The 13,127-nt window shown below is 35.5% G+C and overlaps 1 protein-coding gene across 8 annotated transcripts in view; it reads left to right on the top strand.

Moving 5' to 3' along the window:
• Positions 1-13,127, top strand: part of PCM1 (pericentriolar material 1) — a 43,172-nt gene that overhangs the window by 23,149 nt on the left and 6,896 nt on the right. For 2 of the 8 annotated variants that reach the window (XM_065736973.1, XM_065736980.1), the window contains 17 exons: positions 466-656; positions 1,176-1,373; positions 1,898-2,120; positions 2,235-2,380; positions 3,390-3,577; positions 4,331-4,508; positions 5,143-5,498; positions 6,034-6,192; positions 6,948-7,004; positions 8,154-8,326; positions 8,409-8,537; positions 9,027-9,147; positions 9,461-9,598; positions 9,838-9,971; positions 10,681-10,815; positions 10,980-11,177; positions 12,842-12,901. In XM_065736973.1, the coding sequence (XP_065593045.1) occupies positions 466-656; positions 1,176-1,373; positions 1,898-2,120; positions 2,235-2,380; positions 3,390-3,577; positions 4,331-4,508; positions 5,143-5,498; positions 6,034-6,192; positions 6,948-7,004; positions 8,154-8,326; positions 8,409-8,537; positions 9,027-9,147; positions 9,461-9,598; positions 9,838-9,971; positions 10,681-10,815; positions 10,980-11,177; positions 12,842-12,901 (2,784 nt within the window). The remainder of the gene's footprint in view (positions 1-465; positions 657-1,175; positions 1,374-1,897; positions 2,121-2,234; positions 2,381-3,389; positions 3,578-4,330; positions 4,509-5,142; positions 5,499-6,033; positions 6,193-6,947; positions 7,005-8,153; positions 8,327-8,408; positions 8,538-9,026; positions 9,148-9,460; positions 9,599-9,837; positions 9,972-10,680; positions 10,816-10,979; positions 11,178-12,841; positions 12,902-13,127) is intronic. The other 6 variants (XM_065736974.1, XM_065736977.1, XM_065736975.1 and 3 more) reach the window with 6 other exon arrangements.

Genomic DNA, 13,127 nt, shown 5'->3' with positions numbered 1-13,127 from the left:
TAAAGTACCCAAAATAACATGTTATATGGAGAGAGTATAGTAGAAGCCATGATAAGAGTGTATGTAATTTTACTTCATTTCTAGAAAGAAGTAAATATTGATAGTGCTAAACTGTATTTCGTGTTCCTGGAAGATTTTTTTTCCTCTGTTAAGTGAGCATAAATGGTCACATTTACTGCATTATGTAATAATGTATTTGATAAAAAGATTTTTTTGCTCCTTGGCTAACATTTGAAATTAATTGTGAGATTAAAGAGTGTCTGAAACATACACTATTTTGTTATTTTAAAAAGTAACTATCCTCTATTGTTTAATTACCTTCTTAAATTTTAAATTGGAATAGATGGCTATTACTGGGTGCATTTGTAATGTGATTAATACCAGTGCCCGGACAAAAATGTCAGTATAGTATCGAATGATGAAATTTTGTTTGTACACTGATGCCTTTCATTTTATTGGAAACAGTTATGGTCTGAGATGAGAAGACATGAAATTCTAAGAGAAGAATTGCGATGGAGAAGAAAACAACTTGAAGCTTTAATGGCTGAGCATCAGAGGAGGAGAGAACTGGCAGAAACAATATCTACTGTTGCTGCATCTGTTAAAAGTGAGGGGTCAGAAGCTCAGTGTACTCCCCAGCAGAGCAGGACAGAGAAGTAAGAACATGAGTCGCTCTTTGCTGTCATTGTGTGCTTCTGTTATTTTATGAGGTTTCGGTCTTGAGTTACTTCTGATTTTTTTCTGAGAATTGTCAGATGATGGTCTGACAATAATGGATTTCTTGAATAGATGGATTTCTTGACTTCTAAAGTCAAGTTGGCAATGACCCAATTCTGTATGGTTGGTTATTTGTTTAAAGTGTATTTCCTCTCACTGAGGAAGAGAGAAATGCATGGAAAATGCCAAATGCGTGGAATATTGTTTCCTCATCTTTACACCGTTTGTAGAGAGAGCAATTTTCCAAAACAGCTTGACATTTTACTAAATTATTCTGATATCCGAAGAATACTAGTTTAGTTTTCTGTTTTATAATACTGAAATGAATTTTGTTGCATCTTGGTTAATTGGTAGACTTGTACTCAGTAGTCAGTAGGTTGTTTTAATAGTCTGCCATAGAATAGGTTTTGTTTGTTTGTTTAAGTTTTTCCCTAACACCTCTCGTTTTCAATGTTCAGCAGGACAATGGCTACGTGGGGAGGTTCTACCCAGTGTGCACTAGATGAAGAGGATGCAGATGAAGATGGTTATCTCTCTGATGGACTTGATCAGGCAGAAGAAGAAGAAGATGTGCCAAGTATGAATGACAGCTTTTCTGCATATCCCAATAACCAAATACCAGAAAGCGTGTATTTTCTTAAAGGAAATAAGGATAGGTAAGTGGCATTACTTGTTTATTTAACGCTTGTCAGGGTGTTTTTTGTATCTGTGGAAGGACTGCTGCACTAAATGCAAGGCAGATTGCTAGTGAGATGCGTGCAGTGGCATCTTCTTGACTTAGCCTATGTAGCTACAATGTATATGACTAATTTTGATTATTCTGTGTTCCTGTGTGTTAAATGTTGCCTGCTATTCAATTTCCTGTTTGTGTTGCTCCATAGCTCCTCATGTTCTGTTTCAGGCAGTGTAGCAGAAGGTGACCTACATGAATTTTTTTTGCTGTCTCTTCAGAATTGACGAGTCAGAAAATTAGTAGTAGTTTCCTATTGTTTTGATTAAGGAAAAAGAATTTTAATCAGAACTAACACAGAGACCTTCCGTTTGGAAGCTGTGCTTCTTACTGTATTATGTTTATTGCTTCTACCTACAACTGAAACAATAATTGAAGCATCCCTAAAAGGAAAGGTCTGAAATGCTAGTTTTTGTTCTCATTCTGCTTTCTGATCCTTCTCTGCCTTAGGTGGAAAAATTGCCATCCTCTTTCAGCAGATGGGAATTACCGACCAATGTCTAAAACTAGGCAGCAGCAAAACATCAGTATGAGACGACAGGAAAACTTCAGGTGGATATCTGAACTGTCTTATGTGGAGGAAAAGGAACAATGGCAAGAACAGATCAATCAGCTGAAGAAACAACTTGAACTGAGTGTTAGTATTTGCCAGACTTTAATGCAAGATCAGCAGGTAGGCATAAAGAGCAGTTAACTTAATGTTCTGACTCAATATTCTCCAAAATTTTTCTAGCAATTACTTCTAATTTTGATAATTTGGTCTCTGTTATTTGTTTTCTTTCCACAGACTCTCTCCTGTTTTCTACAGACTTTGCTTGCAAGCCCTTATAATATGATGCCCAATAACGTTGCATCTTCTCAAGTACATCTTATTATGCATCAGTTAAACCAGTGTTATACTCAGTTGTCTTGGCAGCAGAATAATGTCCAAAGGTTTGTACTGGGATTTGGCTTTATTATTTGAAATGCTTCAGTATGTGCCTTTGGTTTTTGGCAGGCTACCCAGCAAGATTCTGAATTCTAACTGTAATGGAAAGATGTTGGAAAAACTTTGTCCTTGCTTAGATTTTTCAGTCATAATTTGTACATAGTAATGCTCCATTTGAATATACTTCTTAACATCTTCTGAAAAATTGTCTTTTTAAAGAAAATAAATAATAACAGAAGTACTTTCATTTAATGCTATGAGATTTCAAAATTTTCTTCTCTATTTTATGCTCCATAAGTGATATGTAGTTACTAGCCCTTTTAGCATAATGTTTTAAAGTAATTCTAATGGCAATTGCTGCAAATATTTTACATCTTCTGTGGTTTCTGTTTAATTTTTTTTCCAAGCTGCGTTCTCCTTGTTGAGTGATTTTATTTACTTTTTTCATTCTCACAGGCACACTTAATTTCTGTGAATGTGTCTACAGTGACAGATCAGTTGATTTTAGACTGTGTGTGTCTGTTGCTCAGGATTAAATAACAGCACAAACGTAGTTTGCGTGGGTGAAATGGTGATGGTTACACGGAGAGGCAAAATATAAAGCTTGAATTACTGAGTATAGATTTAAAGTTTTCTGTCAACCCGAACATCAAGGGCACTTCTGGTGTCTGTGCTTGCCTACTACTACAATTGCTATTGAGTTGAGGAATGTCAGTTTTAAGAACTGTTCACTTCACTGGTTGGTGCAGTTAAGCTCTCTTAGTGAAGTTGTGATTTTTTTTTTGCATGGTGCTGTCATTCATGATACCATCTACTGCTACCATCCTGCTGGTTATTGTATTTCTATCAAGTTATTTTCTCTTGTGCTGTTTAAATTAAACCATGTCCTTGTCCTTTTCCCTTTCCTGGGGCATCAGTCCATGGGTCCCCCTGCCCCCATTGATCCTGGAACCAGGCTGAACTGGCCCGTAAAGAGTTGATAGAAGCATTCTTTTTCCTCCTTTTTTTTTCAAGATTGAAACAGATGTTAAATGATCTAATGCATCAGCAAGAACAGTGTCAAGAGAAGCCATCAAGAAAGGAGAGAGGCAGCAGTGCTCCACCGCCTCCATCTCCTGTTTTCTGTCCATTCAGCTTTCCTCCACAGCCTGTGAACCTGTTAAATATACCAGGATTTACTAATATTTCTTCATTTGCTCCAGGTGAGTATTACTGCAAGTATGAAATGTAATAGATATATAAATTTCTATTCCCTCATTTAATGTTAACTTAATGCAACTCTGGCTCGTTCTTCAGAATGAAATTGAAGTCCTTGAAATTCTTAAACAGTATTTAAATCAGCAGAAGTTTGTATCTTTTGGAGTGGAGTGCTTGGACTTTGAGCCTTTTCAGAAAATCAATATGATCTGAAAGCTACCAGCTATGTATCTTATATTTATTTTCTGTTCTAGAATATATTTTAAATTACACAGAATCTGCACAGGAGAGTAATTATGTTTAATTTGGTGCTTCCATGTAGTTTCTAATGTTAAAGTAAGCCTTATATCTTTGGCCTAGTGAATACTTGCTCTGCTGGAATTTTCCTGTGAACTTGTTTGCTGAAGAACTGGTAGTCTCACACAGAACTGTTTTTTTGTTGTTGTTGTTGTTTTGGTTTGGTTTTTAGGAACTTATGATTTTTTTACCTGTCTTGTAGGAGTGAGTATTCTTGAACTGCCTTCATCTGTGTGTTGATGGGGTTAAGATGTGTAACTTGTAATGATGTTTGAAATCTGCATTTAAGATAAATTCTCATAACTGCAGCGTTTTCAGAGCGAGAGTTTTTTCTTATTTTCCCAACATGTATTTTTTTTGTTTGTTTCAGAGTTACACAGTGCCATGCAGTGTCGCAGACTTGACTTACAGTGCACAGATAAATGATGTAGTAACTTATGACATTCTTGTTTATTTTATAGGCATAAACTACAATCCAGTGTTTCCTTCTGGTTTTGGAGATTTTGCACACAGTGGTTTCCCACAAAGCAGTGAGCAGCAGCAGCATCCTCTAGATCATAATGCTTCTGGAAAAAACGAGTATATGGCATTCCCCAAACCTTTTGAAAGCAGTTCCCCTAATGGAGCAGAAAACCAATGGTATGTTTTGTCACAGTGCAACTCTCCTGTAATCACTGTTGTTGCACCCTGTCTCAAGCCCCATAGAGATAGGGTTCTTTTCAGGAACTTAAAGTAAATTAATTCTTATGATGGTATGTTTGTGGGTTGTTTTATTTTTTTTCCGTTTCTGTGCTGTTTTCTGTATATTAAGTGATGTATTATTTCAGGAATATTCCGAGGTTAAATGCAGTGTTGGAGTAGTTTTATGATTTATTTTGGTTTTTTTTGTCTGTGGAGGAAGATTTCTGTTTTGAACTTGAGCAATTGAATTAAGAAGAGGAGATACATAGCTTCAAAGTGATATTTTTTTAATGCAAATGTAGGTGATGGTTAATGTTGTTTTAAGGGTGTTTTATAGTACTACTTTAGAGTAACTCAAGGAACATAAGTATATTCATGTTGCAATCAGTCAGAGATGTGAACTTCTTCAGATGCTGTCAGTTTTTCATTTGGAAGGGATCTTGCTACATGTTTTTTAAATGTCAGTGTTCAGCTGATGACTGAGTACCTAAGGCAGATGTCTTACACTATAGATGAAACTATTTGCAATACATACTGTTTCTGTCCGAGAAACCAGGATGTAATATATTGTGTTGTTTCTTTTTAATGGAAGGAGTCATAGACAACCTGAAGATGAAGTGGAAAAAAGGTCGACGTGGCTTAATGATAGTCAGGAAGTAAAAAAAGATGATCAATCTCACCTGAAAGCAGGCTTTCCAGTTTCAGTACAGAGCATGGCTTCTGGTCATAAAAATCAGCCTGATACAAGCAGGAGAAGAAACTTCGATGAAGAGTCTGTGGAGAGTTTTAGTAGCATGCCTGATCCAGTTGACCCAACTACTGTGACAAAGACATTTAAATCTAGAAAAGCTTCAGCTCAGGCAAGCTTGGCATCAAAAGATAAAACACCCAAATCGAAGATTAAGAGGAAGAGTTCTTCTCAGCTGAAAGGCAGAATTAAGAATACTGGTAGGCTGCAAATAATCTTATACACTGTGGCAAACTCAGTTGGATTATAGTCTCTGCATTCTAGAGAATTTACTATCCATAGGTGGTATTTATAAGTTGTTAAAACGTGCTACAGAAATATGAATTCATTTTTATGTGACACAGTTTCACTAAAGTTTTTGAGTATTTCACAGAATAAAAGCATAAATTATTTGGAGTCCTGATTTGAGTGCATACTGGGTACAGATGCAATAAGAGATAAACTAAGCTGCCTAGATAAACTTCGTCTTCGTTAAGTCTTCATGTTCTAGCTAGATGACTTACTGGGAGGTGTTTCTGTAAAATACAGAATTGGTCTAGAATGAGAAGGACAGTACCAGTGTATGTGTAGTGCTGCAGTCCTTGAGATTTTAGTGCTGTTGTATCACTTCAGCAAACAAAAGAAGATCTGAAAGATAATTGGTGTTTTATGTTTAGAAATGGCCCTTGAATCTATGTATGAAAGTAAGAAAACACTTTCTTTTTTTTAATTTCTCTTTCCACTTCCTCTCATAAGGTTATGAAAGTGCAAGTGCTTCTAGTGTGTGTGAACCCTGCAAAAGCACTAAAAGCAAACACTGTGAAGAGGTCGTTCATGCAAAGGTGTTCAGCAAAAGGAACCGGGAGCAATTGGAAAAAATAATTAAATACAGTAGATCTACGGAAATGTCTTCAGGTATTTTCTGAATTTCAGTAATTATCTTGTAAGCTTTGTGTAAGGAATTTCCATATTTAGTACTAGTTTATTGTTTAAAAGCAGTGTATTATGACAAGACAGCAACGGTTTACTTGAGCATGAGGATTTTGCTTTTTAATTTCTAAGGTTGCAGTAAACATAAAAGAATGTAACGTTTGGGTACTGACTGCCATTTTGTGTTTTCTGTAGATGGGATACTTGATTAAAATAATTTAAAAACTGTTAATGTAAGAGAAACAAAATCCTAGTTGATGGAAAACATTGCTAATTGGTATTTCTATGGAAACCAGACAAAACTGTTTACCATTTTAACGACATCCTGTACTGCATGCGTATTTTCTTTGTTCATGCTTAAAGGAGCTTGATCAAATGTCATTCAAATGAAATCTTATCATGTATACCCTTACATTTTTGCCATCAGCACTGCTTTTCTTGCATCTATGTCATAAAAAATACTCTTGTGTCTTTTTAGATTCTGCCAGTACCTTGTTTGAATCATGCAGATATTTTAGTCATAGTAGCATGATGTACAGCTTTGTCAATGTAATCGTGTCCACACTGAGAGCTGTTTATTAGTGTTTATATAATAAACTTTGCCAGTTAAGTTTTTACAATAAGCAGCGATGTGGTTTGGATGATTAAGCAGTGTTCCTCCCGCTGTTTTGTATAGACCCTGTCTTAATTTCTGGTGCGCGTTTTTGTGTTTATCACTGTCTATCCCCACTTTCCTACAGCACATGCTAGGAGAATTCTGCAGCAGTCTAACAGAAATGCATGCATTGAAGTGCCAGGTAATGCATTCATTGCTTAGCTTCAACAATGTCCTTTTATTCTTTCCTGCTGCTTCCTGCCTCCTTTAGCTTTGGTCCTGTTGCTCAGACTGTTTAGCAGATGTTCAAGCTAGTACAGTTGTGACAGCTTCTCATTTACAAATGAGGCAAGAGGGGCTACTTGTAATAAGCATGGAATGCAACAACACAAACTGCCTTGAATTATAGTTGTGGATAACATGTCTATTGAGTTCACAGTCTGTCAAAATTGCGCATGGAAAATAGTCTGTGACAAAAAGTAATTTTTAAGTAGGCATTTTTTATGAGTAAAATCTGCTGTTACAATTTAGAAATGGGCAAGGGGAGCAATTTTTGTTTTATTGCAGACTAAAAAACCTTGCCTTTGTGGCTTAAAAATTCCAGTATACTATTGGCAGATAATCCAATTTTACAGTAAAATTTGCTGTATTGCTGATATCTCGTTAACTTGAATACTAACTAATGTGCATCTGTTAAAGTCTGAGTTTTCCAAATTTAACTTTGTTTTTCCATTTAACACTTGCCAAGTATGTATGTAATAACATAAAAGTTGTGATATAAGAATGGTACTTCTGATTCCTAAAGGAACGTGAGACTTAATGGGAATCACACAGTGTTCTAATGTATGTGTAATGCGCTTAGGGGCAAGTGGTTTTATTATATAACAGGAATGTATGGAAATAGATTTATGTAAGTGTGGGAAGGAGTGGCATGTATTTGTCCCAGTCTCCTTCATGTTGCTTATTTGTTGCAAAAGTATGGAATACTTACATTAGCTTGAGACCTTTGGATGTCTTCTTATTTGAAATGCTTTAAAAGTCTGTGTTCAGCATTGAATACCTTTCAGATTTGAAAGCATTGTTGTGGTGGGTGCAGTATTCTAGTCAATAAGGAGTGCTTTTGAAAGGTACTGTTTGAAACTGTAAGAACAAAACCTGATTGATACAAATGTTGTGTGTTTCATACTTACAGGATTTAAGAATTATTTTGTTGTGTTCAAGTCCTTTTTGCCTTCAGGAAATGAATAAGCTTTAAGAAAATATCTACATCTCTTATGTAACAAGCAGGTTTTTTTTACAACTGGATACTTGTCGAGAAATGATCTTTTAATGATTTTTTTCTTCCTTGCAGAAACTGGTAGTGATCTTTCTATGTTTGAAGCTTTGCGTGACACAATTTATTCCGAAGTCGCAACTCTTATTTCTCAAAATGAATCTCGGCCCCACTTTCTTATTGAGCTTTTCCATGAGCTGCAGCTGCTAAACACAGATTACTTAAGGCAAAGGGCCCTATATGCTTTACAGGTATGCACAAACTTTAGAATCTTGTGTATTGGTTGAAGAAATTCTAGATATTCTTTTTACAGTACAGTTTTTTTTTTTTCAGGATATAGTGACCAGACATTTATCTGAGAACAACGAGAAGGGGAAATGTATAAAATCACTAAATACTGCAACATGGATAGCATCAAATTCTGAACTCACTCCCAGTGAAAGTCTTGCTTCTACAGATGATGTAAGCTTTCATTTCAGAAGCTAGTTTGAAATACTTTTCCGGTATTCTGTTTGCATGCATGCTTGTGTACTGAAATATTCATAGTGGTGACTGTAATTGTCTAAAATCCATAAAAGCCTTTTGCATGGTATTAGGGAGGAGCAGAACATGGAGAAAAATATGAAAAGTATAAATTGGAAACTGATATTCAGAGATAGCCAATATCCTGTGAATACGGTCAGGGCAAGTACTGATCACAGGGTTCCCTATTTTTTTTTATTTTATTTATATTTAAGAAACAGTCGAGTCCTCCACCTGGTTTCCTGTTTGCTTAGAGCTGAAGTGTTTGAGGGGGAAAAAAAAAAAAAAAGAAGTGCTAGAATTACCTGACTGGGGAACAACCCTCTTTTCAGGATATGACAGCTAAAAAAGTTTCTGGCTCATTCTCACAACTGTGAGAGTATGGTAAACCCCTGCTTTGCACTCATCTGATGAATGTTTTATTTTTAGGAAACTTTTGACAAGAACTTCCCTACAGAAGCATGTCAGGACTGCGAACAAAATGATGCAGACAATGGGAGTACTATGTCTACATCTTCACATTTTGAACCCTTTGCCACTGATGACCTTGGTAAGAATGATGTGATGTACGTCACATGTATCATTCCTTCACTTCCTTTCCAGAAATGACTACAGTAATCTACTCTTCAGTAGTGTATTTTTATGACCTAATATGTAACCACATGGTTTTAATACAACACTTTGAGCAATTAGACACTTCTGAAACACTTTGTGTTGGTCCAAGTGTCTGTAAAAGAACATAATACAACTGCAGATATATGTAAATTTCAAAACCTACAGCTTTGATTCTTTCTCATTGTATTCTTGTCTATCCTTTGGAAACTTTTTATTTAGATTAAAAAATGTTTTTATTCTAAATATAGGCAACACAGTGATTCACTTAGATCAAGCTTTGGCTAGGATGAGGGAATATGAGCGTATGAAAATTGAAGCTGAAAGTACCCTTGGCTCTGAGGGCTGCTGTAGTAATTTTCAGGGTGCTACTGCTGCTAAATTAGAAGGTATGCATATATATACATATTTTACTTAGTTTTAGAGAATAATTATTCTAAATATCAAGAGTAATTTAATTGGCTGACTTGTTTTCTTCTTCCTTTATGTTGAAAACAAAGTTTCATAGGTTCTTAATGTGCTTGAGTAAATAGATTTATTTTAAGAGGAAAATGTATATGTTTGAAATCAATATTTCTTTAATAGTAAAATTAAATGACTTAGATGCATACACTCTTTTTTTAACAAGGTCCCAGCATGAGTGAATGTCTTTCTGTGCCACAGTCAAGTGAAGTTTCTGCTGTCCCGTGTCCTCGCATAGACACTCAACAGCTTGACCGGCAGATTAAAGCAATTATGAAAGAGGTCATTCCTTTCCTGAAGGTAAGAACTATTGTCAGTAACGTGTACTAGGAGAATAGGAAGAGGAGCTGCATGCTTGCATAGAATACTATTGTTTGTATTGAATCAGTAGAAAATGTGATAGCCTTTCCATGTTCTAAGATGATGAAAGTAGCTTTCAAATGTTAATACTTTGTCTAGTGAGTTCTAAAGCAGGTGCCTCTGCATTTTGTACCTATGTGGATGTATTTCAGTCCCTGAAAGGTAGGACCAAAATACTGGATTTAGTTTCAAATGAGTTTATAAATAAATTTGTTACTATTAGGGTATGGTTGCCATCAAATACCTTTCAAATTGCCACTTCTGTGTAAAATTGATAACTCATATCTTAGCAACAGCTGCCAGTATATACCGAGTTACAGACATTGCTGAGATTGAAGTAAGGATTAAATACTCCAGTAGAGGAAATGGTAAGGTTTCTAGATTGCACAGAGCTAGTGGACTTTTGTCTCATGAACAGAGATTTTTGTTTGGAACTGACCCAACTGAATAGAAATGTTTGAAAATGTATTTCTGAAATGCTTGCTCAGGAGAACTAACGTAATTTTAACTCATATGATGTGACTTGAGATATTTTTGAAAAACACCTAAGTTGTTGATTTTCATCTTTTTTCGAGTTTAAAGCATCTCAGTGTTTGAGATGATTAACTTTTTAAAGTGGTAACAAACTTACTCTGTAATATCCTTTTAGGAACACATGGATGAAGTATGTTCTTCTCAGTTACTGACGTCAGTAAGACGTATGGTCTTGACTCTTACACAACAGAATGATGAAAGCAAAGAATTTGTCAAGTTCTTTCATAAGCAACTTGGTAGTATACTTCAGGTTAGTAGCTTTCAGTTGGCATTTAAAGTACCAAATTATTTTAAAAAGATTACAAACTATTATGTACTTAACTAATTTTGAGAATTGCTAACAGTATGATATGTACTTAGTCTTCAAAGCTTGAAAGCTTGTTTCAGAAACTGAAGATTTATTTCACTTCACAGGATTCCCTGGCAAAATTTGCTGGTAGAAAATTAAAAGACTGTGGGGAAGATCTTCTTGTGGAGATTTCTGAAGTATTATTTAATGAATTAGCCTTTTTTAAACTCATGCAAGACTTGGACAATAACAGTATTTCTATAAAGCAGAGGTGTAAACGAAAAATAGAAACTACCGAAGAGATGCAGTCTTATGCTAAGGAGGTTTGTCTCATTATTTTATTATTTGACTTTTCTAAGTTTCCTAAATGTCTATTTCCAAACCTTATGTACGAGGAGTGGTGGTTGTTTGCTTTAACAAACTACTTCTGTGTTGTTATAGTATTGATTGTGTAGAAACATGAACTGTTTTCCTCCTTAAGGAAGATTTCCTGTGTTATAGGTTACTGTGTGCTACATAAGTTTAATGATGTAGACTTTGATTAAAGGGAAGTGGTGATGTGTGTGCATCTAGGCATGGGATAGTATTAAGATCTGGGGTCACAAAGTAGTCAAATTAAGTGTTTTAGCATATGAATATCAATTTATCATCTCTCCATCTATTCCTACAGCTTCCCTTGGAGTAGTTTAGTCAGAAGGTATCTTTTTTGTAATGTTTATTCTGGCTAGGTAGTCATGAAGCAGTTGGCTTGTTGGCGTATGTAGAAAGTATGACTTTCTAGAATTAGTGTAAAATTTGTCTTCAGAAATACATGAGAACATGCAGAATGTGAGTACATGTCCTGCACTAACAGTGCAGGTTTTGGTTGTTTTTTTCACTGCTTACAGTATTGTTAAGATGAGTTGGCATTTCTTAATTGTGGAATTGCAGTTTTTAGGAACTCAGTTATGTGAACTATTTACAAAGGAAGCACTAAAACAGATCATTTTCATGTAACTTTTAATTAAATCAGACATATATTTACCTCAGTGCTTTTTATTGTATAGTATAGTTATGACTTCAGTGGCCTTTCAGCCGCCTTTTAGAAACATAGAAATCCCTCAAGTCAACAGAAGATAATATGAATCTGTCATGAACTATCAAGTCCTACAAGTGATTTTAAGAGTAGTATCAGCTAAACTTAATTATACCTCAACTTAGATATACTAGAGCTATACCTAGTGGGACACTGGCTTCTTTAAGGAATGGAACAGTCTATAAGAGATGCCATGAATCCAGAGGGATTTGGCTCTAATTTCCTATGTTATGTGGATTGCTTGTCTTTGTTACATGAAGGACTGGTTTATCCCATGCCATAAGAATGCATGGGGTCAACTTAGATCTGACATTTCTTCTATTCTCCTGAATTGGGATTAAGGTCAGTGTTTGTATTGCTGCTGAAGTGCAAGTTTGGGTTCAGTGGAGCCAGAGCTGAGCCAGAACTGGCAGGTCCTGGCTGTTTTGTACAGAGCCACGTAAATATCTCTGTAGAGTTTTTCAGGGTTTTCAGATCCAGGATCCTGACAGAGGCATATCTGATTTTGCTCAATTTTTGTGGCTGTCTTGAGTCCTGCAAAGTAACTGGTTTAGATTCAGCGCTTAAAAATGCAGCTGTCTGTCTTGATCAGAGCTGGCATATTAATTCTATAGCTTAATTATGATTCAGCCACAGACTAGAAAAACAGCCTGTGTAAGCATTCTTTTTTTTTAAATTAAAAAAAAAGGCAAAGCGTGCTTGCATGCTTATAATATTTTGTGACATAAAAATTGTGAAGATGTTTGTGTAAACATTGGATAATATGGAATTCCCTGTGGCTTTCCACAGTTTTGAGAAAGCAGTTCTTAGTGAGACTGGCATTTCTGGTGGCCTTCAGGAAGATTTTGTTTAGTTCAGTATTTTTCTAAGTTACTTCAGTCTAGAACTGAAGATAGTTTGTGTTTCTTCTAGGCAAAAAAAGGTCTCCAGGTGGATGTTTGTTCATCTACTGAAGATATCGATGAGGACAAAGTATGTTTATGCTTCTCAACTGTGTTTAATTACTCAGATAATTTCACAGATCACTTACTGTTTTCTACGATGCAAATCCAGTAGCTATAAGCAATCAATTTCTCAGTGTTTGTGAATTTATAAAACATCTTGTTTTTTGTCGTCTTCGTTATTTTCAGTGGTTTACTTCATTGAAGTAAATTAACTTTTTTAATTTGAGCTGTCAGTCTGGAAAATGACTACCAAA

Source organism: Cyrtonyx montezumae, unplaced genomic scaffold (assembly GCF_038088225.1).
Source record: "Cyrtonyx montezumae isolate F1298 unplaced genomic scaffold, pur_monq_1.0 scaffold_2, whole genome shotgun sequence".
In the NCBI taxonomy this organism is placed as follows: Eukaryota; Metazoa; Chordata; class Aves; order Galliformes; family Odontophoridae; genus Cyrtonyx; species Cyrtonyx montezumae.
This window is presented reverse-complemented; position numbering and strand designations above follow the sequence as displayed.